This window comes from Canis lupus, chromosome 26, assembly GCF_048164855.1.
Source record: "Canis lupus baileyi chromosome 26, mCanLup2.hap1, whole genome shotgun sequence".
In the NCBI taxonomy this organism is placed as follows: domain Eukaryota; kingdom Metazoa; phylum Chordata; class Mammalia; order Carnivora; family Canidae; genus Canis; species Canis lupus.
Genome location: NC_132863.1, coordinates 22451725 through 22477770, shown reverse-complemented (window position 1 = coordinate 22477770; position 26046 = coordinate 22451725). Strand labels below are relative to the sequence as shown.

The following is a 26046-nucleotide window of genomic DNA, read 5'->3' as shown; positions in this document are numbered from 1 at the left end:
CCTTTGACCCAAGGCGTGATCCTGGGGTCCCAGGATTGAGCCTCACATCGTGGAGCCTGCTTCTCCCTCCGCCTGTGTCTCTGCCTCTCTCTCTCTCAGTCTGTCTCTCATGAATAAATAAATAAAGTCTTAAAAAAAAAAAAAAAAAAGACACTCCTATCAGGAAATTCCAAGGCTTTTAGAGGAACTGGGGACAAAACCCAAGTATTTATCTTAGCACACATTCACTTCCTTCAACGTTCTAGTTACCAAAATTCTACTCTTCATATTCAACCATCAACTCTGACAAAGCTCATTCAGTGCAACTCTCTGGCGTGTGAGCTCCCAGAGGCAGGGCAGTGCCCTGGCCAGCCCTGTAGACTCCAGGAGTGTCAGGCCAAGGGGCAGCATGGGCAGCTGGCCAAGAGCTGAATGATGCCTGTTTCAGCTTGTGTGCCATCACACCTCCCCTCTGGGCCAAGGAAATATTAGTAAACATCCCAGACAACACTGATTCTTGCCTCCAAGATGGCACCATCCTCAAGGTGGAGGCAACTGGGCACTGCTCTAGGCTCCCGCTAACCAACAACTGGAAGTGTTGAGAGGTGTCAGAAGAGCTTGGCAAGAACTGCTCTCGACAGCTCCTCTGTGGATGGAAATTACATGTGGAGATAAAGCTGCGTTCACATCAGACTGTGATTAGGTTCCCAAACCAAATGTCCACTTTTAGAGCTGAAGGCATCTAGAAGTATGTGGAAAAGAGCAAGATCACTTGGACGAATGTCCCACATCACCTACACTGTGGCTAGTGCCTCTAGGCAGCACCTGGAGTGTGTAGGTCATATCTCTTGCAAGCGAAACAGAAACAGGACTGCAGGTGTTCCCCAGGCTCTTGGGGTAAGTCAAGGCCAACCAGGAGTCCCTCCACTCCAGCACAGTCCCAGGCCAGGGGAGGAAGGCTGGAGGAGCACCAAGGCCAGAGGTCCATGGCCAGAGTCCACCCCTCAGAATTGGTGCACAAGGACAGAGTGTCAGGAGAGTGATTAGTAACCACATAAGGCTATTTATTTTATACAGGGCTCTGTACAAAATATTTACATGTATTCTTTACAGAATAGTAAACCACCGGAAGGTAAAAGGATAATGCTTTCTTCTCACTGGCAGGGAGAATCTTGACATCAGCAAAGCTACAAAACAAGTGAACCCCCTCTTTAGACCACAACAGACGCATGTGCCACTTGCTTTCTGGGATCCAAAGGCTGTGGCCCCGGGACCCTGATCCCATGCCCCTCCTTCCCTCTTCCCCATCAATTCCTTCAGTATTTATAGACAGGCCCCAGTGCTGTGGCAGGAGGCACCAAAGCTGCTATCTACCTGTAGAGGTGACAAGGGGGCAAACTTGCCAGGGGAGAAGACTGGGACCATCTGTCATATTACCACCTCTGGGTCCTGGAAGAATTTCCTTGGTCTTTACGAATCCACCATTGTCCAGATTAATCCATCCACATTACACTTACCCCAAGTGGGACTCCTGCTGTGGAGAATAACCCTCCACTCTAACCTTCTGGTTTAAAGTGCTTAGTGTCACGTCAAGTGACTCGGTGAAGCCGCCTCTCTGATCTCACTGCTCAGGGCCTGCGGCTGCCTGGCACACTAAATGCCCTCCACTATGTGGTCTGGGTGTGCTACGGGAGAGGACTTCTGGCATGTTCACTTTAAGAAAACACCTGCCAAGAGAACAGTGCCCAAGAGACCAAGAAAATGAGAGCATGTGGCTGCTTCATACTATACACATCAATTCTTTAAAAGCAGCAAAAGGCACTTTTTTTCAAGCCAGAGTTAATCTCAAACAAACTTGGTTTCGCTTACAGGAAAAGCTATCCAGAAGGACTGAACGGTCGGTCTTGTCCCCTGAGGCCTGGAGAGCCCCCAAGAAGCCCGGGGCAGGAGCTGGCTGTTCTAGGTTTCCACCACACCCTTCAGACTGCAGTGTGTCCCTTCTGGTTGCCAACAAGGTCCAATGATGCTTTCAACCAGGAAGGAGAGACCAGCAGTTGAGATAAACTGGTTCCCAAAAATGAAGCCAAGGTAGTGAGTGGGTACCTACTTGGGAGGAGAAAAGTGGTCAGAAGGAAACAGAAGGGAAGGAGAGTTCTGGAAGTGTGGGGCTGTGAACACACAGCAGCTCTAGCTCAAGTGAGATGTTAAACAGCTAAGGAGAAAGGAGACTTCAGGGTCTCAGAAGCTCATCTTGGTGATGAGGACTATTTTTCCCGTAAAGGAACTATTGTTTTCAAGTGAGGGCACTTTACATGTTGGGTATATGTGATTCTAAAAATAGTAATAAAAGTGTCCTTTAAAAGCAACATAATGTGGCTTATGGAAGAGAATAGGGAGGAAAAAGAAGACAGGCAAAACCAGTTCACACCTGGGCCCTATAGCCTCACATTCCTTCCTGTTTGACTAGAAATGCCCAAGTGATTTCTAGGCTGAAAATAGGTAGGATTTACCCAGTAACCTAGTTCACATCTGTCTGATTTCTGACCAGCTAACAGAGCTGCTCTCGAGAGGGGCCCATCTTGTTCCTGGCTAGCAGCCTGTATCCCTCGCCTTCGGCCCGACTTCCTTGGCGGCAGCTCCCTCCTTCTTGGACCAGTGGCAACAGATGGAACAGGAGGAGCCGCCAGGAGGGCACTTGGTGGCCCAGCTGACTTACTACTGGGCAGCCAAGATGGTCCTCAGTAACCAAGCCCAGCGGATTCCTGCAGCCACTGACAGCTCAAGAAACTCATTCTGTCTGCCGAGTGAGGCAGCAGTGGAGCACGCTGGGAAGCCTGCTGGGACGGAGCCGAGGCTGGGCCTTCAAGCACCAGCGGCAGGCTCTGCTCAGCGGCCTCTGCTCGCCGCTGCCTCTGAAGCAAAGGCAAACCCTGGGTGGGCGGGGCTGGCAGGAATAGAAAACCCTTGACAGAAACCCTTTTAATAAAGGAAATTCCACCCCCTCCCAATCCTTCCATGGAAGGGTGAGACCTCAATGTACTGGAAGAGGAAGCTTCCTCTCCGGCATTTAGGGGAAGAGCTGCAGTTGAAACTTAGGAGCCCACTCCAGGGCACTTTTCACCACAGCCAGGGCGGCCGCTCCAAGTGCCACTGTCAGCCCCATCACCGCCAGTTTCACAAAGCGGTTGGTCCTTGGTTTGGTCAGGACATCTTTCGTTCGCTCCTCAGAGCGCATGAGCCCCCGAAACCGCTGTCGCAGCACCATGTCAGGCCTCTGCTGGGCTGATGCCAGCTCAAAGTCTTTGAAGGTAGAGGCGGCCGTCCTGCAGCAGGTAAGGAGACAGAAGAAGGAAACAATATGAAAGAAGAGAAGGAAATTAAAACTGGATTATTACAGAAGCTGAGGGCAGAGCCATCCACTGCTCAGAAGGCTCTTCTTGATCAAGACCCAGGAAAGCTGAAGGAGGGAGTCTGCTGGCCTGAGCTCAGATCTCTGCAAACATCCCCCAGCCCTGTCCCCAGCAGACACAATCTTCCACCATTTCTGCTCACTTACAGACACCCAGTTCAACCAGAGCCTTGGCCTCACTCACTTCTCAGCCTGCTGTTGGGCAGCTGCCTTCCGGGCAAGTTCTGATGGGGGAAACTGAACAAACAGGTCTCCGGCTCTACTGATCAGTGTCTCATAGGGCAGGTCCTGAGGGATCTGGGACAAGAGGTGGTGGACCGAGGCCATGTCACAGTCACAATCCAGGACTTCCTGCTCTCGATACAACACGATCTGTGGAGAGCAAGGCCTTGTATCAGAGACCAGGACACACACGGCCTTCACCGCTTGCATGTCATTCTCCTTAGAGATGAATTTAAATTGGTAGCAGACAGCAAACTCTTGTATCCATCCGGGAAGGGATAATGTACATGAGTGCTTTTCCCAGGGGGCTGGCCCTTCCTGCTACAGGCAAACTTCCACCCCAGGATGTGGAAGGCCAATCAACGAAATGAAGGAGGTTCTTTTAGGAGGAAGAAAAGGAAAGGGATCGAGGACAGACTCTTGGAGCTCCAATACAGAAGAAATGGTTCAAAGCAGTCGAAGAACAGTCTTGCTCCCCTTTCAAGAGCAGTGAAGGGTGTCCTTGTGCTCCCATCTCCACCCTGACCTCCACAATTCAGGCCCTCCTAAGATATGGAGCCCCACCAAACCCCGTTAGTATTCCCCTGAAATACCACACTTCTTCCCTCTCCAGCCTGGAGATGGCAGTCTGTACTAGTTCCAAAACATGTCAATAGGAACACAGACAATTCATAACACATACGAGCATTTTAAAGGTTCAGAAGACTCATGCAGTAAACAGATCTCTTTATAACTTGGTTTAACCAAGCATTTCCCAAACCTATTTTTTACATAGAACTTTTCTTTCCCTATGACACTCCCATTAACACTATACAGAACGGTGTCCAGGGACATCAGTTTGGGAAATGCTTTTTCTCATCTTTCCATAATCACCAGGTTTCCCTGGAGGGAAAATGATAACGATGGAGTGGGTGATGGTGAACTTAATTATTGCCTCGAGGCCTATACCTACCACAGCTGCAAAGTAAATGGGCATCAGCGGGTGGCAGGCCAGGAAGAAATCATATAACCGCACAACGTGCCTGAAGTCAGACAGGACGTGCCCAAACCAGGTGATGAGCCAGCTGAGGGCAAAGATGGTTCCCACCTCAGCGCTAGGAGCAAAGAAATCCACATGTTAGGTTTTTCCCTGATGGGCTGTCGCCTCCCGCTCTCTGGGGCATCCTTGTCCTCAGTGCTTATGAGAAGGAAGAATCTGGGAAATACATTCTCTGGAAAATTCAGCCACCTAGGAATTCAGCATCTTCTCACAGAATACAAAGTCCTTAAAACATACCCACCATCGTGACACTAATACTACGATGGGGTCCTGGTTGCCTTATTTCGCTGGCTGCTTTCCTAATGGTTAACCAGTATCAATTACAGGAGGAAGAAGTAGCTCTGTTCACAGAACTATACTATCATTTTCTTTTTCTTTTTTTTAAGATTATTTATTTATTTATTCATAGAGAGGCAGAGACACAGGCAGAGGGAGAAGCAGGCTCCATGCCGGGAGCCTGACATGGGACTCAATCCAGGGTCTCCAGGATCACGCCCTGGGCTGCAGGCGGCGCTAAACCACTGCGCCACCGGGGCTGCCCTATACTATCATTTTCTTTCTGAGAAAGTCCTATACATTTTTGGTGGACACAGGCACATATTCTTAGGCTTAAACACACAACTGTATTAATTGTTCAGTTAACATGAGATGATCGAAACATCTTAAGACATAGCCATTATTAAAAGAAAAGAAAAAAGAGTGAGGCATTGGCCAAGGACACATTTCCAATTACAGGGAAGAGAAAAAAAAATCATGAGATTTGTAAAGCAATGTTTCTTCTCCTTGGAACCTGGTGAATAAAACCCATGGATGGCCTTGTCCTTCTCAACTTGAGACCCTACAGTAGTGTGTATATATACTTTTTTTGTAGCAATAACCTCAAAGTCCACCTCAGCATACTCACCTCCCCCACCACTCCCCACCAGATGTAACCTCAAGGCATGCACGGTGACACATCTTGTATCCCCACAAGAGCACAGTATCTAAAAAGTGCTCCCAGACTGTACAGAACTAAATTATCCAGATTGCTGGCAAACAGAAAGGACAACCTGGAAGAACTCAACGCTAATCAACATATGATGGTGGTGAGATTGAGCTGGACTTGTGAGGAAGAGACGAGGGCCAGGAGAAAGACAAAGGGGGGTCTATTCGCGTGCACATGTGTGTATATAAGTGGAGATGCATATATACCTCTGCATGAAGTCATGGAGCTCTGGATTCACCTGGTCAATGATGGGCATCAGATAGTTTAATATATGCTTGGTGTTGTCCATTGTTGGATCCATGAAATCCCTGGATGGAGATAATTCAATAAGCTTGGTCAGACTAAACACTCAGATGAGGGCCGAAGGGGTTTTAACCACTCAAACCACACAAGGGCCAGTGGGGTTCAAACCACTGGAAACACTGACTAGAAAATGGGCCAAGGAGTTAACCCCAGGGGGGCTTGAGGAATGATACCCATCCTCTTATATTCCTCTGCACTGGTACCTGAGGTGGTGGGTAGACAATTTTTCTACCAAGGATGTTGTCAGCCTCTCGCCTACCACCAGCAGAAATGTGACCACAATGTCATGGTACCCCTGGTAGTAGTGCAGCTGAGGGTTGCGCTCCAAGATGAGGAGGATGATGTCGATCAGCTCTTCCTGGAGGCCCTCTCTCTGCTTCTCTGGCATGCCTGGGGAGGGAAAAAGGGGATGCACCGGAATACACTGAGCAGCCTGGTAATGAGGAGAGGAAGACAGCAAAGGACTTGCCAAATGTTTAATAAAAAATGAATTATGAGCAATTTGGCAACGCATATTAAAATCCACATACCGTCGATACTATTTGGCACATAGGAAAGAGCCACGGAATAGCAACCTTATAGTGGGGGAGACTGCAGATGCCATCTTAACCAGGCCGTCACAGCTGACCCTGCCAGGGCCATGACTACCCAATGGCATGAGCGTCCTGCTGTGGCACCTGGGAAAGAACTCAGGATTGCTTCTGTGGAATGCCTATAGGAGCACATCCACCTTAGTCTAAACACTAGACAACCCAAACTGAGGGAGATTTTATAAAAATAGCTGAGTCATAAAATACAAAGGAACTACTCCAGGGTCAAGGAGGCTAAGGATAGGATGACTGAATGGGAAATGCCTGCACTGTTTGTGTTTCCTTTCCTTTAAAGGACATGACTGCAGAAAAAGGTTAGACCTGAATAACATCTATACATTAGCAGCAGTATTTTTCAGTGTGTTGCTGACTTTAATAAGTGCAGTATGGTTATGCAAGAGCCTTATTTTAGGAACCACACCCTGAAGTATTTAGGGGTAAGGGGACACCATGTCTGTAATTGATTCTTAAACAGTTCAGGAAAAAAAAGGGTGTCTTTGTATGTGTAGGAGAGAGACAAAGCAATACTAAAGCAAATACAGTAAAATGTAAGGAAATCTGCAAAAAAGGCATCTGAGGAATTCTTTGTCCCATTTTGCAACTTTTCTATAGCCATGAAATTATATAAAAATAAACAATTTAAGAGTTGCATGTTCTCCTCTAAACCCAACTAAGTATCACAGGAATATATCTTGATCCAAGATGTATCTAGAAACCCTTTCTCAAAAAGGCATTCTCTAAAAGACCCAATAAAAAGAAAATGGAGTAACTACTATGGTTAGGGAACGTAATCAAAGTGGTGAGAGAATAAGATTAACTCTGAATTTTCAGAGTAAGACAGGTCAGCTGAGCTCAGAAGGACTTGGATGTAAGAATATGAAACCACATGGAAAGTGCAGCCCACACAAAGAGCCTCACAGAGCGACATTCCCTAAGTGGAAGAGGCAGAAAGGGTTCAGAGGAGAAGCAGGCTGCCTAGGGAGAAACAAGGGCACCTGCCTGTGTGGTCTCATCCAAACCAGCAGGACAGGGAAGGGGACTGGGCCACGGGCAGACATTTTTGTCAAAAGCAAGTGGGCAGGCTACCGGCTATACCAGAATCATAAGTGTCTCCAGGGAGCAAGGGCATAAGCAAGATTTAAGAGGCAAAAATCCAAGCCGGGGCATGGTTTTGGAAGAACGAAGCAATGGGTTTAGAAGCAATTCTCCCTTCTTCGTGGATCTAAACAAAGGCAAGGCTGTCAAAGGATGAGAAATGGATCATTAACACGAGGTTTATTGCCCAGCTTCCTTCGTTGTGAACACGGAGACCATAGTTGGTCCTTCCTCTCAGGTGTTCTGGAATGGGAAACAATTTTTCTAACAGACCCTTTAAACATGCAAGGAACGGCCTCTATTCCAGTCCAGGGACCCAACAGAGGCCTACATAAAATATCTCCATAAATCTAATCAAATGAAAACACGGAAATTCCTGTTAGTGTGCACTTGCAAAGCCATCTGCTTTTTAAAGCCAGGTGATGGCTCTAGCAGTCCCCACAAAATCTCTTCTGTGGCTCTGAAGGCTTTTGGGAAAAGCCTCTTGGTTTTTCATTCACCACCTCTAGGCCAAGAGAAATTACTCTGGGCTCAGGCTTTCCCAGTGGGAGTCTGAACATGGCCGAGTCGGTAAGAGAACGTCCCAGCAGCCTGAGAGTACAAGGGGTCCCTGAGGGGGGCAAGGTCCTGTGCCAAGTCACAGCAGGTGTTGGGATAGAGGCACTAGCATGGAAAGGCAAGCGCAGCTGGGACAGGAACTCCCAAGGGACAGAGCCAGGGAAGCGTCTCACCAGGTGGGAACCGCCTTAAAGATCGCCTGACGTCCAGCAGCACTTGCTGGTAGTCCTTGCTCACCTGCCGCAGGTTCTCCTCTGTGGGACAAAAAGGCACGTGTTATTGCAGGAACACCTGGGAAGCCAGACTGGGGCAAAAACATTCTGGTCTGACACCACAGGCCCAAAGGACCTACTTCAGCTTTTTTCTGAAGAGGACATGACACAAGAGAACCTTTGGAGAGGAGTCCCTATTTAGTTCCAAACGTGCTATTTCATTTGAGTTACAGTGACCATGAGAGGAGGGATACATGATGTTGAGGCAGAAGCTGTAGCAGAGGAGAAATTGGGAATCCAGGGCCTACTGAAGGCCACTCCTATGTGCCTCTGGGGGACTGCTCTGAATTTCAAGGTCCACATTGGTAAAACGTGGATGTTTCCTTCCATGTGTACCTGTTGGGTCACCACATGGATCAAGTGAGATCATGGAGGTGGAGACCACAGACCACTGGAAAAACCTGAACATCTGTACAGCCTAGGAAATACTGAGCTATAGGGAAAGGAGTATTAGGATAAACTCCTACAAAGAAGAGCCTCAGCTCTCTTGACCCTGACATCTTAAAGCTAAGACACTGCAAACAGGAGTTTGCATTCATCTGGTAAGTCCAGCACAGTGTGAAAGTACGGAGGCAGTCTCTAGCTGCTGGATATGAAAAGGCATACATTTCCCTGAACCCACACTGGCTGTAACAGAACAAGTACACACTTCCATCACAACCCAAATCCAAAACTCCCAGAGGAGCATGTGTAATACTTCACCACACATACACTTCATCTGACAAAGAGCTGGGAAGTTTGGAATCTATAGAACATCATCTCAGGGTTTAGAGTGTGAAAATGGCGATGTCTTTTCCTTCCAATCGAAAGTTGACTGCTCTGAGGCAGCCAGTTTCAAAGATAATAACAAGTGGCAACTTAACACCTACTCAGCTGTGCCATGGTACTGTGAGCTTTATAACAGCAGAGGTGGTGTGAATGGCCTTCAGCCCCTGGCACACAACAGGAGCACAACTAATATCTACCAAATGAGTAAAAAGAATCTCTAGCACCTGGACTTTTGCCATATGTAGCAAGAAAGCAACAAATGTTTGTTGAGCAAATGAATGACAAAGTGGATTCATTGTTCCGCAGTACTTTCTTTGTATTTTGTATTACATTCCAAGGAATTCCTTTTGCTTCGGGCCTTCCAAATTAGTTAAGTAGCAGATATTCTTTTCTCTTTAAAATTTATTTATTTTAGAGAGAGAGTGAGCATGTGCACGCACAAGTGCATGGGGAAGAGGGGTGGGGGGGGAGAAGGAGAGAGGGGGAGAGAGGGAGAGAGGGAGAGAGGGAGAGAGAGAGAGAGAGAGAGAGAGAGAGAGAGAGAGAATATCTCGAGCATACTCTCCACTGAGCGTGGGGTCCCATATGGAGCTTGGCGATCCCATGACCTCGAGATCAGGACTTGAGCCAAAATCAAGAATCGGATGCCCAAGCCACTCAGGTGCCCCAGTAAGTGCTTTTCATATAGTTATAGAAAGAACTTTATTTATTTATTTTTTTAAGATTTTATTTTTATTTATTCATGAGAGAGAGAGAGGCAGAGACACAGGCAGAGGGAGAAGCAGGCTCCATGCAGGGAGCCCGACGTGAGACTCGATCCCAGGACTCTAGGATCACGCCCTGGGCCAAAGGGAGGCGCTAAACCGCTGAGCCACCCAGGGATCCCCAGTTATAGAACTTTAGAATTCAAAACTATTTTAAACTATCTTAGTATTTTCCAATAAAAAAAAGTTTTGTTTTGTTTTGCTTAAGGATCAGAGAGGTATTCTCTCCCCATGGCCTAGTGTTTCTCAAAATGTAGTTCGTTTGCACCAGAATTAGCTGAGATGATTGTTAAAACCCATCTCTAAGTGAATAAAGAAACTGGAATACTAAACTGCCCTACCTAGCCAGTAAAAGCTACCTATCAATCTAATACAGCTCCTTCCAGTTTTTTTTTTCCTTCCAATTTTTGAAGAAAATTCTACTTATCAGTCTCAGAGTGGGTCCAAACATGTCCTAAAATGCTTTAGATTTACTCATCTTTTTTTTTTTTTTTTTAAGACTTTATTTACTTACTTGAGAGATGGCAAGAGACCATCAGCAGGGGCAGGGGAAGTAGGCTCCCTACTAAGCAGGGAACCTGACATAGGGCTGGATCCCAGGACTCCAGGACTTCAGGACCATGACCCAAGCCGAAGGCAGACACCTAACGGACCGAACCACCCAGGTGCCCCTAGATTTACTACTGGTTTAAAATAAGTATAAAAGTCATAGATCCTGGGATCCCTGGGTGGCGCAGCAGTTTAGCGCCTGCCTTTGGCCCAGGGCGCGATCCTGGAGACCCGGGATCGAATCCCACGTCAGGCTCCCAGTGCATGGAGCCTGCTTCTCCCTCTGCCTATGTCTCTGCCTCTCTCTCTCTCTCTCTCTGTGTGACTACCATAAAAAAATAAAAAAATAAATCATAGATCCTGGAGTTCTTCTGTTCTTGTATCCTAGACAAATTTCCCTCTAGAACCACCCCCCACTATTACCTGATACAGGAGGTGGGTCATTGGTGTTCACATTGAGGAGCTTAGGCCACACTTCCTGCCTGATCTCATCAGTCAGGAGCCCTCCTTCGCTGATAGCCATGCGTCTAAGGGCTGCCACATCAGTGGGGTCACTGTTCAGAGCCTGGTATATCTCTGCCACTTTCTTTTTCTTTTTGGCGTTAAAGTCTGCAAAACAAAGGGGAAAAGGCATTAGGCATATATTCAGCATGTATGCATTTTCTGTGCAGGGCTCAATCTCTTTTTTGGTTTGAGGTACAGGTAGGCATTTTTTTTTCCAGGTATGCATTTTTAAAGCTGACCTACAGATATATAATTAGTGCATAATGTGCCAAATACTAGGGAGATGTACCATGTAAGCAACAAGCAAGGAATTATGATTATAATACATGCTCAGTGAGTTCAGGCATATCTAACACTTCATGCTTGAAAACAGAATCGAATACTTGTTCTTTCTTAACACCAAACTTCAGAGAATATACATATGTCTTCATATAATAATTTTTTTCTGTTGTTTATATGCATGTTACCAAAAGTCAATAAGTCTTAAAACCACATGAGAAAAAATTATCCAGTTACATGCTAAATACAACTGGTAACATATCAGAATAACAGATATTTTTTTCTTTCTTTCTCTCTCTCTTTTTTTAAAGTAGGCTTCATGCCCAACATGGGGCTTGAACTGGTGACCCAGAGATCATGAGTTGCGCGCTCTCTCAACTGAGCCAGCCAGGCATCCCTACACAGAGATATTTTCAAAAGCAGAATATCAAAGACTATACCTGGGTCTCCAGTGTGGTTGGTGGTAAGAGAGGCATGACAGTGTACACAAAGCAATTGTTTCATGACAACTACATTAATTACAGGGGATCAGAAGGTAATACTTTAAGCATCTTACACCCTTACGTGATAGTTTGTGATTTATAACACTGGCATTTTACTGTGTTTAAATGTTTAAATTCCTTTTTAGGAAATTGGCTGAGAGTCTCTGGTTGATGTGTATTATACTGTAATTTTTCTATAGAAAAAAACAGTAATATGCTTTCACGGTTTAATGTGGAATGGCTAATTTTAGGAATAGCAAACACAAGAAAAGTTAAACAAAACAATACCAAAGAGATGTTATCAAACAGTGTAGTACAAGTGCCCCCAAAAAAGGTCAGGTGAGGCTAACTTGAGAAGGTCTTTCTGAAGAGTGCAATTTCAAAAGGAAGGGGGGATTTCAAGAGACAGGGGGTGGGGTAGAGAGAAGAAAGGCTTGGAGACAAGAAACAAGGCCCTTTCATCTAACAGTACACAGACTCATTTAAGAAATATTTATTAGTATACACTAGGTGCAAGACACTACAGTTAACATCAGTGGAAGGAAGGTTAAGCTTCAGAAGGGTCACTAAGCAGCTCTCCTCAGTAATATTCTAAGAGTCTACAAATTGTTTCCATGACAAAGACACACATTATTAACACCATGACAGTTGGGACTAATGGTCCTGGTTACCTACCCATGAGACAACTGTGACATACAAACCATACAAACAAGGCATCACTGGCTTGGAGTCCTGTGCACCTGGAGGTGCAGGTAGGAACAGCACACAGGTGACTCTTCACCCAGGTAAACCTGTTCTCCTGGCTATACTGTTATTTTCCCTGGTAGCCTAGTAGGATGATCATCTGTTCCAGTTTGTCTGAGAGATTCCTGGTTTATGTCTATAGTCTTGGCATAATTATCCACAGAACCCCCTCCTGCTAACTGCATTCTCAGAAATGTCCAAGTTTGGATACTAAATTAAATGGTAACTCTATCTAGAAATCATGAAAAATCAAGTCTCAACTTCCTCTGTTAGCACAGTACCTAAGAAGTCTAACATTTGTTTATAAGGTGCTTCAAGTTTTTTTTTTTTTTTAATACTTTATTTATTCATGAGAGACACAGAGAGAGAGAGAGAGCCAGGGACACAGGCAGAGGGAGAAGCAGGCTCCATGCAGGGAGCCTGATGCAGGACTCGATCCGGGGTCTCCATGATCAGGTCCCGGGCCAAAGGCGGAGCCAAACCACAGAGCTACCCGGGCTGCCCTGATGCTTCAAGTTCTTATTGATTCAGAGCACGGGCATGAGTGGGGTGGGGGGTGGCTCCCAGAGGGAGAGAATCCCAAGTCAACTCCTCACTGGGCACGGAGCCCAATGTGGGGCTCATTCTCACAACCCTGAGATCACGATCAGCAAATCAAGTTGGTTGCTTTACTGAGCCACCCAGGTGCCCCAAGGTGCTTCAAGCTCTTGGCTTGAGTGTTTGTCCCTCCCTTCCTTCCCTCCCTCCCTTCCTTCTTCCCTCCTTTCCTTCCTCCCTCTTTCCCTCCCACCCACCTGCTCATTAGCCTACCCATTCACTTATCAATCCACCATTTAATGAGTCTCTACTTGTAGTAAGTGCTACACTGGGGACAGAAAGATGAATATGGCATCTCAGCCTTTGAGAGATTCACAGTAGGGAGGGACATTATTATATGACAGAATCATAAAGAATTATGAAAATCTAAAGGAAAGAAAGACTACTTCTGGAGCAACTGGGACAGGCTTCAATGAAAATATATTCTGCCACCTTCTTTTTAAATTTTATTTATTAGAGAGAGAAAGGGAAGGAGAGGCAGAGGGAGAAGCAGGCCCCTCCCCCAAGAGGCTCTGTCCCAGGACCCTGGGACCATGACCTGAAGGCAGACACTTAGCTCACTGACCCCCTGGGCGCCCCCACTCTGTCACTTTCTTTTTCTTTTTTTTTAAGATTTTTATTTTTTAAAGATTTTATTTATTTATTCATTATAGACATAGAGAAAGAGAGAGGCAGAGACACAGGCAGAGGGAGAAGCAGGCTCCATGCAGGGAGCCCGACGTGGACTTGATCCCGGGACTCCAGGATCGCGCCCTAGGCCAAAGGCAGGTGCCAAACCGCTGAGCCACCCAGGGATCCCCTATTCTGTCACTTTCTTAAAGCTAACTTTGCACAAGGAAGATTGTGCTGAAGGAAGAGCATTCCAGGCAGAGGAGAGTGTGTGTGCAAAGCCTTGTCATGTGAAAGAAACATTGCATCCAGAAGCAGAGAGAAATCCTGCGAGGCTGGGAGGGTTATATAAAGAGAGAAAACAGAACCTGGAAGGACTGCAGGAAACGTGGGTAATAAGAGTCTAGGTTTTATCCTGCACTCAAGGGGAAGACAAGGAAGGAGGCTGGCTGGCTCAGTCAGCCAGAGTGGAACCCATGATTCTTGATCTTGGGGTTGTGGGTTCAAGCTTCACGATGGGTGCTGAGATGACTTAAAAATAAAATATGAAAAAAGGAAAGGAAGACAAGGAAAGAATTTCAAACTTTGGATCGGGGCTCAGCCAGTTAGTTAAGTATCTGCCTTTGGCTCAGTTGAGATCCACGTTGTTGGGCTCCCTGCTCAATGGGGAGTCTGTTTCTCTCTCTCCCTCTGCCCCTCCCCCATTCGTGTGCACAGGTGCATGTGTTAATCAATAAAATCTTAAAAAAAAAACAAACCAAACTTTGGATTCAAGGGCCATCCTTTAGAGGAGAAGGCTGTATGTGTTCAGAGAGAGACTGTAGACATGTAGAAGAAAATAAGTTGTTGGGTTTTTTTTAAAGATTTTATTTATTCATGAGAGACACAGAGAGAGACAGAGACATAGGCAGAGGGAGAAACAGGTTCCCTGTGGGAAGCCCAATGCAGGACTCGATCCCGGGACCCCCGGGACCACAACCTGAGCCAAGCCACAGGCTCAACCACTGAGCCACCCAGGTGCCCCCAAAAGATTTTTTAATATAATGACATAGGCTGAGATAATATATGGCAGGAATTGGATTAATTTCCAACAAAGAAAGAAAAAGCAAAAGATTTTATATATTTTTTTTATTTTTAAATTCAGCATGTCCTTCCACTTTCTACACATGACAAATTAAGAACACTTAGAATGATAATATTGAATATTGCTTGAGGTAAGCTGACATTTAGAAATATTGTTGGGATGCCTGGGTGGCTCAGCGGTTGAGCGCCTGCCTTTGGCCCAGGGCATGATCTTGGAGTTCCGGGATCGAGTCCCACATCGGGCTCCCTGCATGGAGCCTGCTTCTCTCTTTCTGCCTGCGTCTCTGTCTGTGTCTTTCATGAATAAGTAAATAAAATCTTTAAAAAAAAAGAAAAAAAAAAAAAAGAAAATGAAATCTTGTTAACCTAGTTGCTAAGAGTGTGGAAATATTTCCTCAATTTGTTTAGACATATATCCACACCACCCTTCTTCCCAAGTAAGCTATTCGGCAATCTGGGGGAAAGGAAAGCTATTGCTAGTATCTTGGAGGAAATAACACTATTTGCAATCAGCTGGATTTCCATTATGCTTTGGCAAATAATCTGCCAGAATTTTAACTAATTCTGAACTCAAACCACAGCTCCCATACTTATTTCTCCTAACACTCTGCTCCTACTGTTTTTAATTCTGCATTTCAAAATTTACTACTATCTTGTTTTTGGTACTCTGTGGGAACTCAACAAATATGTGCAAAATAAAATAAATAATTTAGCTTAACTATCGTTCCTGGAAAAAAAGTGGCCTATAGTAAATGACATTATCTTTCCCCTGTTAGGGATAGGCTCAGTCACAACTCTAAATATACACGTAGACACTCTGGCCTTTTTCTAAAACTACTGGTATTTCACAAAGTAGGATATGGCTCAAATGTGGACTTTAGCTGCTGTCTGTTTAGGTTCCACTATTAACCCCACAATTGAGTAATTGGTAGTGACAGATGAGGAAGGCATGTGTATATGTGCCACTTGTCCCTTCAACAAAAAATTAATTGCCCCTAATATATAGGCTCTCATTGTGACGTTAAAAAGGAAGAGAAAACAGAAAACTCAAATAAGCTGGAGATGTATAAATTATAGAGTGATAAGGACAACTGCTAGGCTACAGAACAAGGAAGAAAAGGTTAGCAGAGTCTCAGCTAAACAACTAGTTTCATCTCAGAAAGAGAAAAATCATAGACCTATTCATGGGATGCTCAGGAAAACATTAAAATTAATGTCCACTATCTATTTTACTTTAAGATAAATTTTATGGGGGATCCCTGGTGGGCTCAGCGGTTTGGCACCTGCCTTTGGCCCAGGGCGTGATCCTGGAGACCCAGGATTGAGTCCCACATCAGGCTCCCTGCATGGAGCCTGCTTCTCCTCCCTCTTCCTATGTCTCTGCCTTTCTATTTGTCTCATGAATAAATAAATAAAATCTTTAAGAAAAAAAAAGAAAGAATGCTATATTTGGGCTTAGGATAAAAGCTCATATTTCTTTTGGTGAAGCATCTATGTAATCCAAATCTCCCTGAATCCTTTCTTCTCCAGTTTCTTTTTGCCCCACTTAAAACACAGATGTAGGGCAGCCCGTGGCTCAGCAGTTTAGTGCCACCTTCAGCCCAGGGTGTGATCCTGGAGACCGGGCATCAAGTCCAGCGTCGGGTTCCCTGCATGGAGCCTGCTTCTCCCTCTGCCCTGTGTCTCTGCCTTTCTCTCTCTCTTCTCTGTGTTTCTCATAAACAAATAAATAAAATCTTAAAAAAAAAAAAAAAACACACAGATGTATTATACCCTACCTGGGTGGCTCAGTCAGTTAAGTGATTGACTCTTGATTTCAGCTCAGGTCAGGTTGTGATCTTGGGGTCATGAAATTGAGTCAGGCTCCATGCTCAGTGGGGAATCTGCTTGACATTCTCTGTCTCCCTCTCCCTCTGCCCCACCCCAATCTCTCTCAAACAAATAAATAAATCTTTAAAAAAAAAAAAAAGATTTCTCTCTCTCCCTCTGCCCTTCCCCCCTGCTTGTATGCGTACCCTATCTCTCTAAAAAAAAAAAAAGAAAAGAGATGTATTAAATATTCCAAAGCTGATACTTTCTAAATTCCACTATAGTAGAGGTGCTGGCTATCATAATCATGACAGAATAAAGTGACTATCCTATAGGTGGCTGCAAAATATAAGACACTGCTATTAAAAAGGAAAAAAAAAAAGCCTGATGTCTGAAAAGTAATTCATTCAACGAAGGAAAAAAATAATATAGGTACTACTTGGCCTGTTCTCCATTAAAACGATCATTTTAATAAGAGAACTGAAGCAGTGGTCCTTAACAGTTCAGATAAGGAAGACTGAGCCCACTGTCTCACACCTCTCCCAACTCTGTCTATAGAACCCAGATAAAGATCTTCCCAGCAAGAAGTTTCTCCAAAAAGCATCTGGGTTGGGGAACTTAACATACAGGGAAAGGACAATGAGAAAAGATGAGCACTAGCTATGCTTCCGCTAAAAGTTCTCCAGGGGGCCTGCGTGGTGCAGTTAACTGTCCGACCCTTGGTTTCGGCTCAGTCATGATCTCAGAGTTGTGAGATCGAGCCCTGCATCTGGCTCCATGCTTAGTGGAGAGTCTGCTTGAAGAGTCTCTCCCTCTGCTCCCCGCTAAAATAAATAAATAGGGATCCCTGGGTGGCACAGAGGTTTGGCGCGGGCCTTTGGCCCAGGGCGCGATCCTGGAGACCCGGGATCGAATCCCACATCGGGCTCCCGGTGCATGGAGCCTGCTTCTCCCTCTGCCTATGTCTCTGCCTCTCTCTCTCTCTGTGACTATCATAAATAAATAAAAATTAAAAAAATAATAATAAAATAAAATAAATAAATAAATAAATAAAAATTTAAGAAAGCTTTCCATATCAACAAAATACATATTAGTGACTTAAATATACACATTAATGAAATCTTGTATGAGAGTACAAAATTCCATACTATTATTTGGTTTAAGCTTGCATATCAAGAAAGCTTTACAGTCTTTTATTATTATCATTGTTATTTTATTTTTAAGTAGATTCTACCCCTTCGAATTTACAACCCTGAAATCAAGAGTTGCATGCTCTACCAACTGAGCCAGCCAGGTGCCTGGAGAAAGCTGTATAGTCTTTCAAAAGAAGTTAAACTCAAACCAAGCAATATTAGCCTAAATCAAAACAACAGAAGACCCAGCCAGAGGGGAGACAGATTCCCCTAAATAAACACTTCTCTCCCATCCCTTGAACTCCTAATGTGGACACTGGAGATTAACTTTAAATTTTATGTTTGAACTTCATACCTGTACCAGATAAAGACAGTGGGAAAAACCTTACCTTACTTGGAGTAAGGTTCCTATTAAAAACAAAATAAAACAAAGTAACCTCTGTTTCTGGAAGTCCTAATTAGTTTCAACAAACAGTATCCAAATTAGAGATCTATTAACTACCTGAAACATGAAGACAAGCATGTATTAAGAAAAACTGCTTGGGGCTCCTGGGTGGCTCAGTCAGTTAAGCATCCGACTCTTGATTATCAGTTCAGGTCTTGATCTCAGGGTGGTGAGTTCGAGCCCCCAGTTGGGCTCCGGGGAGCCTACTTAAAAAAACAAAACAAAACAAAACAACTGCTTTATCCCAACAATAAAAATACTCTAGAAAGTAAACCAATCCGATCATAAAGTCTACAAAGAAAGGCTTCCAGTATTAGTAACTTTACTAACAAGTCTCCAATATGATTAAAAGCAGAACAAAAACTCTCACCTCTAAATTCTTCCCAGAGAAGCAAAACCGGGGAAACTGGGTTAAATTCTCACAACCTAGGCCAGCCACACTACAACAGGTCACAAAACTCATACTACTCAGGGCACTATTAGGCCATGAGGACAGATGTCATACAAAAACACCAGCAAAGTGTTATAAGGCCAAAGGGCCGACAGAAGTAATATGAGGAGTGAATAGGAGGAAAGGAAGATAACAGAAAATGAGCCCAGAGACACAAGATGTGGACACCAGGTGCTTCACCAAAAATGTGGGTTGAATGTGTGGTTGGTTCTATTATGGGCAGCACCCATCAGAGGATGGAAAACTGGGAAAGCTACCTTCATCTGAGAGGAAAAAAGAGATTATTCTCCGTGGTACAGAGTACACAATAACTTTAAGTGCCGTGTTTTAATCGTATGTAAAACATATTCCAAAACAGTGCACAACGAAACCATGATTTCATAGAAATTACTGCTTAACATGAAACTATAAAAATCTGGGATCTTTTATACAATTAAGTAACGTTAAATTAGGCGGCACAGGATCGAGACAGAAAGTAGATTAGTGGTTGCCGGGAGCTTCGGGGAGTGATGGGGGTTTCTTTTTGGAATTAGAAATATTCTGGAATCAGACAGTGGCTGTGACTGCACAACACTGTGAATGTGCTAAGAACGGGTGAACCGTACATTTTCTAAAAGGCTGGATTTTTATGGCAATTAAGTCTGTAGTACGCGTACACCGCATAAATCAAGCCGGCGAGAGATGAATGAAGTTTGGGAAACGTGCCTTACAACTAGGGAGGAGGCGCCGGGAGTGTGCGGACGTGGCGGGGCGGCCGCGGGCCGGGGATGGAGGCTCCGTTCTCCCAGGCGAGACGGAGCCGGACCAGATCCCCCGCCCTCCTTCGCACTGGGGACGCGAGTCGGCCAGCAGGGTTCCTCCGGTCTCCGCAGACGCCGACTCCCCAACTCCAGAGTCGCTTTCCTTTCAGACGTGACCGGGCCCATCACCCTTCTCCTCTCCCGCCGTCCGGACCCCGACCCGCGCGCGGCGCTGCGCGCACCTCGCGCGTCCCCTCGGGCCCCCCCAGCCGCGGCCCCCCCGGACGCCGCCTGCGCTCGGGGCCGCTCCTCCGACAGCTGTCCCCGGTCTACTCCCCGCAGGGCCGCGCCTGCCCCGAGGGCCGTCGCCGAAGGTCGCTCCTCGGCGCCCCCGCCGGCTTCCGTACCTGTCTTCTCCGCGCCACAGTCCCAGCGGCTGGAGGTGGGGCCGTCGCCCTGCGCACTCCGGAGGGCCATGTCCCGGGGGCCCGGGCCCGGGCCCGAGCCCCGGCTGGTGGCAAAGCTAAGAGGAGACGCGGCTATGGCCGCGGGACCCACGGTCGGCTACGCCGGACAGGGTAGACTCGGTCAGCCCGCGGCGCGCAGGCGCGCAGGCGTCCCCGCGCGGGCCCCGCCCCCGCGCCGGCACGTGACCGGCCGCTACGCCGGGCGGACGGCGGTCGCGGGGACGGGCGCGCAGGCGCCCTAAGCGGCGAGAGGGTGCGCTCGGGGAGCGCGCTGGTTGCATTACGGAGCGTGGCACACTTGAGTAAGTGTGCTCAGGACCAGATTTTGCCGTTTCTTTTGCCCCTCTGTAAAACGATAAAGTACTGAACTCATGGAATTATTGGGAAGGTGCTTAGAAGCATATTGTAACTGCCCCACAATTAGGAGCTTTTATTTTTTTAATGACCAAGGATTTTACCTCCATCTCCCATCCCCACACGGGCTCCTATCGTCATACTTGGCGACTGCAGGGTTCAGTAGAACCATCGCATGCAGGTCCGCGGTGGTGCACTGCTCAAGGCCAGAAAGTGCTGTTCGTACAGACGGTGATGTGAAACGTACTTCGATTGGTACAAAACTGGCCACATCCAAAATGAGCACCTATCTTATCAGGTCTTTGAGCCTGGAAAAGCCTGGAAACAGATTCATGCTGGAGTGTGGAGCACAGGGACACACAGCTCCATTCTTGCTTGCGGTACCGATGAGACAGTGACCCACTCCCCTCCCCGCCCCCCTCCATCACAACTCTAGGGCTAGAGTGTGGTCCTTGTAAGGGTTGGGCTCTCACCCTCTGTAAAATAAGGGAATGGCTGACTTTCAGGGAAATGGGGAGAGGGAAAAAGTTACTGTCAAATGCTCAGCAACTTGGAGCAAGGTGTCCCATGGAGATAACCAGTTCTTGTCCTAGGCTGGTACCCATCTCTGAATGGCATATTGTCTAACTACAGTTCATCACCATGAAGCTCTAAGTGACAGCATGCCCAGGAATGCCAGTCATTTTGCCTAATTCTCCATGCACACTCTCTTTTAAAGAAGCACTAGGTGGCAGATGAGAATTTTTTAAAAGCCTCCTCAGGCCAATAGAAATCAGCGTATCATTTTTTTTTTTTTAAATTTTATTTATTTATTTATGATAGTCACAGAGAGAGAGAGAGAGAGAGGCAGAGACACAGGCAGAGGGAGAAGCAGGCTCCATGCACCGGGAGCCCGACGTGGGATTCGATCCCGGGTCTCCAGGATCGCGCCCTGGGCCAAAGGCAGGCGCCAAACCGCTGCGCCACCCAGGGATCCCCAGCGTATCATTTTTTGAAAAAGATTTTATTTTTTCATGAGAGACAGAGAGAGAGACAGAAACACAGGCAGAGAGAGAAGCAGGCTCCATGCAGGAAGCCCGACGTGGGACTCGATCCCAGGATCCTAGGATCACGCCCTGGGCTGAAGGAAGACGCTCAACCGCTGAGCCACCCAGGCATCCCCAAATCAGCCTGTCATTTGAACATTGTGATGACCAATGCCCGTTGCCCTGTGGCCCTGGGCTTGGGGCCTATAGGTGAGCTAGGGCCTACTAGGCTGGCCTGCCATGGGGCCCAGGACACCAGGAAGCATGAATCTCTTGAAAGACCCCAAATCACAGAACAGAGATTATTGAACCCATTTGTTTGTTCAACAACTATTCAGGGTTCTTACCCAGGGCAGGCCAGTGCTGGAGGACCCAATATAATGAACCCCTCCAGGACAGTTCAGGTTGGTAGGGAAGATGGACTCAATTTACAAGTGGTGACAAGTTCTAGGAGAGGGAGAAGAAGCTTAGAGGATTGGAGAAGTCCAAGAAGGGGCACAGACCACATACAGAAGCAGGGGAGGGTGATGAAGAAAAAATTCCTGGGGTAGTGATTTCTAAGCTTATATAAATGGGTAGCAGCATTAAGTCAGTTGATATAGGAAAGAGCCTTCTAGGCCAAGGAAATGACACTTGTGCAACTAAGAAAGCAAACCATAGTCTAGATATGAAGTGATTCAGTGTTCTTTCTTATAGCACAGTATGAAAGAGAAAGTGGGAGGGGCGCCTGAGTGGCTCAATCTGCCTTTGGCTCAGGTCATGATCTGAGGGTTCTGGGATTGAGTCCCATATCCAGCTCTCCACAGCAGGGAGTCTGCTTCTCCCTCTCCCTGTGTCTCTGCATCTCTCATGAATAAATAAAATCTTTTTCAAAAAGATTAAAAAAAAAAAGATTTTATTTATTCATGAGAGACCGAGAGACAGGCAGAGACACAGGCAGAGGGAGAAGCAGGCTCCATGCAGGGAGCCCAATGTGGGACTCGATCCCGGGGCTCCAGGATCACACCGAGCTGAAGGCAGACACTCAACCCCTGAGCTATCCAGGAGTCCTGAATAAAAAAAAAAAAAAAAAAAGACGACTTTGTAGTGATGGCAGCAAAGTGTGTGTGGAGGTCAGGTAGGGCCTCTTAAATCATACTCAAGTTTGGACCAGATGCAGTCAGCAAGGTGGAATTAAAGAATGTTCACAATCAATGTCGTCTTTGAAGTCATCTAGATTCCTCATCACCAACTAAGAATCAGCTCCACTTATTCATACAATGAACATTTGTGGAGCGCCAAACCTGTGCCAGGCTGTGAGCTGGGATAAAGATGACAAATATTTATCCAGGTGTCAGCTTCTAAGAGCAACAGCAACCAGGCAATTGTAAAGCCAAGTGAAAAGTCAGACCACCTTGAAGTCTAGAACATGGAAAATTCCAGAAACTGATTCATGACTGTAAGGCAAAGGGCATCAGGTATCTGTGGTAGGCAGAATTCTAAAAAGGATCCCCAAGATTTCTACTCCATGGTGCACTTGGCTGTATAATCCCTTTGAGTGCAGGCAGAATTTGTGAAGATAGGATTTCACTCGCATGATTACAATACATAGCAAACGTAAGGGGGTTATGCAGACATGATGAATTTCCCATTATCAGTTGACTTTGAAGTAGCCAAAAGGGAAATTGGCCTTGGGTGGACTTAATCAGGGAGGTCCTTTAAAGGAAGCGCATTCTGTCTACCTTTAAGAAGTAAACCTCCACGTTGTGGAGAGGGCTATAGGGCAGGCAATGTGAAGCAACCTCCAGGTGTGGAGGGCTTCAGTCCCACACCACAAGGAACTGAATTTAGCCAACAGCTTTATTTTAGACTGGTGAGCCTGAGGGCAAAGCTAACTTACACTTGGATGCCTGAGCCAGGGAAAGCTAAATTTGTGGTATTTTGTTACACAGCAAGTGACTGAAAATCACACAAGCCCAAACAAGCTTTATTGGCTCACATAACTGAAAAATTCTTGCCCTTCTGCATCCTCTCTCCCATCTCTCAACTGCCCCATCTCTTCCTGTTGACTGTGTTCACCTACAGGTCTTGGGTTATAACAGGACTCTGGCAGTGACAGGTCTCAAAGTACTTTCTACATCTGACTCTGAAATACAGCTGAATTGTCTTTGTCCTGGCATTTCCAAGAAGTCTTGACATGTCCCACTGGTTCTGTCACCTGCCTCAGCCTGAACCAGTCATTGTGGCCACTTCCAGCTGATTGGTTTGGCTTGAATCTCATGTCCACCATTTAGCCAGGGGTGGAACCCTGTACAAAACTTGGGCTGAGAGTGGGAAAGAGGTGGAGAGCCTAATTTTAGGGATTCTCTCAGGACTCACAACACACCTCTTTAACCAGTTTGCCTTCAAAGAACATCCTGCTTCATGTATAGTATAAAGACCTTACAATAAGATTCCCCATTTCCTCTCTTGTTCTTCATGCTCGTCATACTTTTAAAATTACTTTATTAAGTCCTTTCCTTCTCTTCCCCTTCTCCCACCCTGCACTTGTAGAAAACCACTGAACTACATTCCATCACTGGAGATTAGTTTGCATTTTCTAGAACTTTATATGGATGGACTCAAACAGTATGCAATCTTTCGTCTGGCTTTCACTCAGCATAACTATTTTAAAATTAATCCACATTAATGCATATACAAGTGTATTCCTTTTATTGCTCAATATTTCATTGTAGATATACCACCATTCATGTATATATTATTTTTTATTTTTACGTATGCTATAAACACACAATCTAAGGGATGGCTCAAAGGCCAAGAATGGCTTTAAATGATGGGGGGAAAGGACCAAAAGAAAAAAAAATTGTGAAATTCAAGTGTAGAGTCCATAGTTTTACTGAAACATAGTCATGCTGATTTTACCTATTGCCGGTGACTGATTGATTCTGTGCCACAGCAATGGAGTGCTTACAATAGAGATCATACAACATGCAATCTTTTTTTATTTTTTTTTAATTTATGATAGTCACACACACAGAGAGAGAGAGAGAGAGAGAGAGAGAGGGAGGCAGAGACACAGGCAGAGGGAGAAGCAGGCTCCATGCACCGGGAGCCCGACGTGGGACTCGATTCCGGGTCTCCAGGATCAGGCCCTGGGCCAAAGGCAGGCGCCAAACCGCTGCGCCACCCAGGGATCCCACAACATGCAATCTTAAAATATTTATCTGCTCCCTTTACAGGTTTGCTGACCTCTGTAGACTTAAGGAAATTTTAAAATTTTTTTTAATTTTTTTTTTAAATTTTTATTTATTTATGATAGTCACACAGAGAGAAAGAGAGAGAGGCAGAGACACAGGCAGAGGGAGAAGCAGGCTCCATGCACCGGGAGCCCAATGTGGGATTTGATCCCGGGTCTCCAGGATCGCGCCCTGGGCCAAAGGCAGGCGCCAAACCGCTGCACCACCCAGGGATCCCAGGAAATTAAAAAATTTTTAATTTTACTTCCCATTTATTCCATTTCCAGCATTCTTAAATTTCATCATCGACCCATGTTTTTGTCTGGCTTCATGTTTCTTCTGCCTGAAGAACTTACTTTAGTATTTCTAGTTGAAACAGGTCTTCTGACAATGTATTCCCTCAGTGTTTATTTTCCTTACGCTTTATTTCTCCTTCATTTTTTTTTTTAAATATTTCTCCTGGTCTCCATGTTCTTTTTTGTTTGTTTGTTTTTTAATTTTTATTTATTTATGATAGTCACACACAGGCGCTAAACCGCTGCGCCACCCAGGGATCCCTCTCCTTCATTTTCAAAGACATTTTCACTGGGTGTGGGACTCTGGGTTGACAAGTTTTCTTCTTTCAGTGCTGCTTACTCCACTGTTTTCTGGCTTGCATCATTTGATAATTTTAAGCTTCCTCTGTATGTCAGATATCATTTTTTTCTCTGGGCCAATTTGTCTTAGCTTTTTAAAATTGTTTTAGCATTTTTGATATGCCTAACGTGTATACATTTTTTTGGTGTTCTTTGAGATTCTTGGATCAGTGGCTTAATGTCTGTCCTTAATTTTAGAAAATTCCCAACCTTTACTTCTCCAAATATTTCTTTGCTTATGTGATTTCATTTGGCTTCTTGTGTTCCAACAACCCATCATAAGAGTATACCCTGGGCAGCTGCTCCAACTTTAGCATGGTCCCAGAAGGAACCATATGGAACAAACAGGAATCCAACCAACACAGGACCCCAGCCCAGCCTCAACCTAAAGCAGAGCTGTTTGGCTGAATCCAGGTTAGGCAGTTGAACTACAGTTATATTTGACCTAGATCTGTGTGAGGCATAAAGTGTTTTTGGTGAAAGGACCAGAGAGCCAAAGAGAGGAAGAAAACATTTATCTATAATGACTAGAAATCTGGATTCTTGGTAGCACAGCTCTGCAAAGGCAGTCCAGGAAGCAGAACAGAGCCAGGAGACATGGATTCTGATCCCAGGTACAGGGCCTGATGGCTAAAACGTACTCAGGCTGGGCCTCTTCCCTAACCAGCTCCAGCAGCCCTTCCTTTGGAAAGGCTTCTTTGACCATTCTCTCTGTGCCAAGAGCTCAGGATTCCACTCTGCAGATGGACATTCTGCAAATGTCTTTCTGTGACATTTATCTTAACCTCACCTCCTAGAGAGAACTACAGCTAATAGTTGTTTTTTTTTTAAAGATTTTATTTATTTACTCATGGGGGGGGGGGGGGGAGACACAGGCAGAGGGAGAAGCAGGCTCCCTGCAGGCGGGACTCGATCCTAGGGTCTCCAGGATCAGGCCCTAG

General features: G+C 45.7%; 1 protein-coding gene across 3 annotated transcripts; it reads right to left on the bottom strand.

Moving 5' to 3' along the window:
• Positions 1-1022: 1022 nt before the first annotated feature.
• TBC1D20 (TBC1 domain family member 20) lies at positions 1023-20030 on the bottom strand. Of its 3 annotated transcripts, none has more exons than XM_072800436.1 (9): positions 19817-20025; positions 18276-18421; positions 10957-11142; positions 8354-8434; positions 6141-6327; positions 5841-5942; positions 4563-4704; positions 3573-3760; positions 1023-3302 (listed from the first exon to the last, which is right to left on the bottom strand). In XM_072800436.1, the coding sequence occupies exons 3-9, from the start codon at positions 11054-11056 to the stop codon at positions 3047-3049; spliced, it is 1056 nt and encodes a 351-aa protein (XP_072656537.1). In that variant the 5' UTR covers positions 11057-11142; positions 18276-18421; positions 19817-20025; the 3' UTR covers positions 1023-3046. The 3 variants fall into 3 exon arrangements, with proteins under 3 accessions (XP_072656537.1, XP_072656536.1, XP_072656535.1); XM_072800435.1 differs by having other exon boundaries at positions 18276-18424; positions 19817-19957; XM_072800434.1 differs by lacking the exon at positions 18276-18421 and having other exon boundaries at positions 19817-20030.
• Between the last annotated feature and the right edge of the window lie 6016 nt (positions 20031-26046).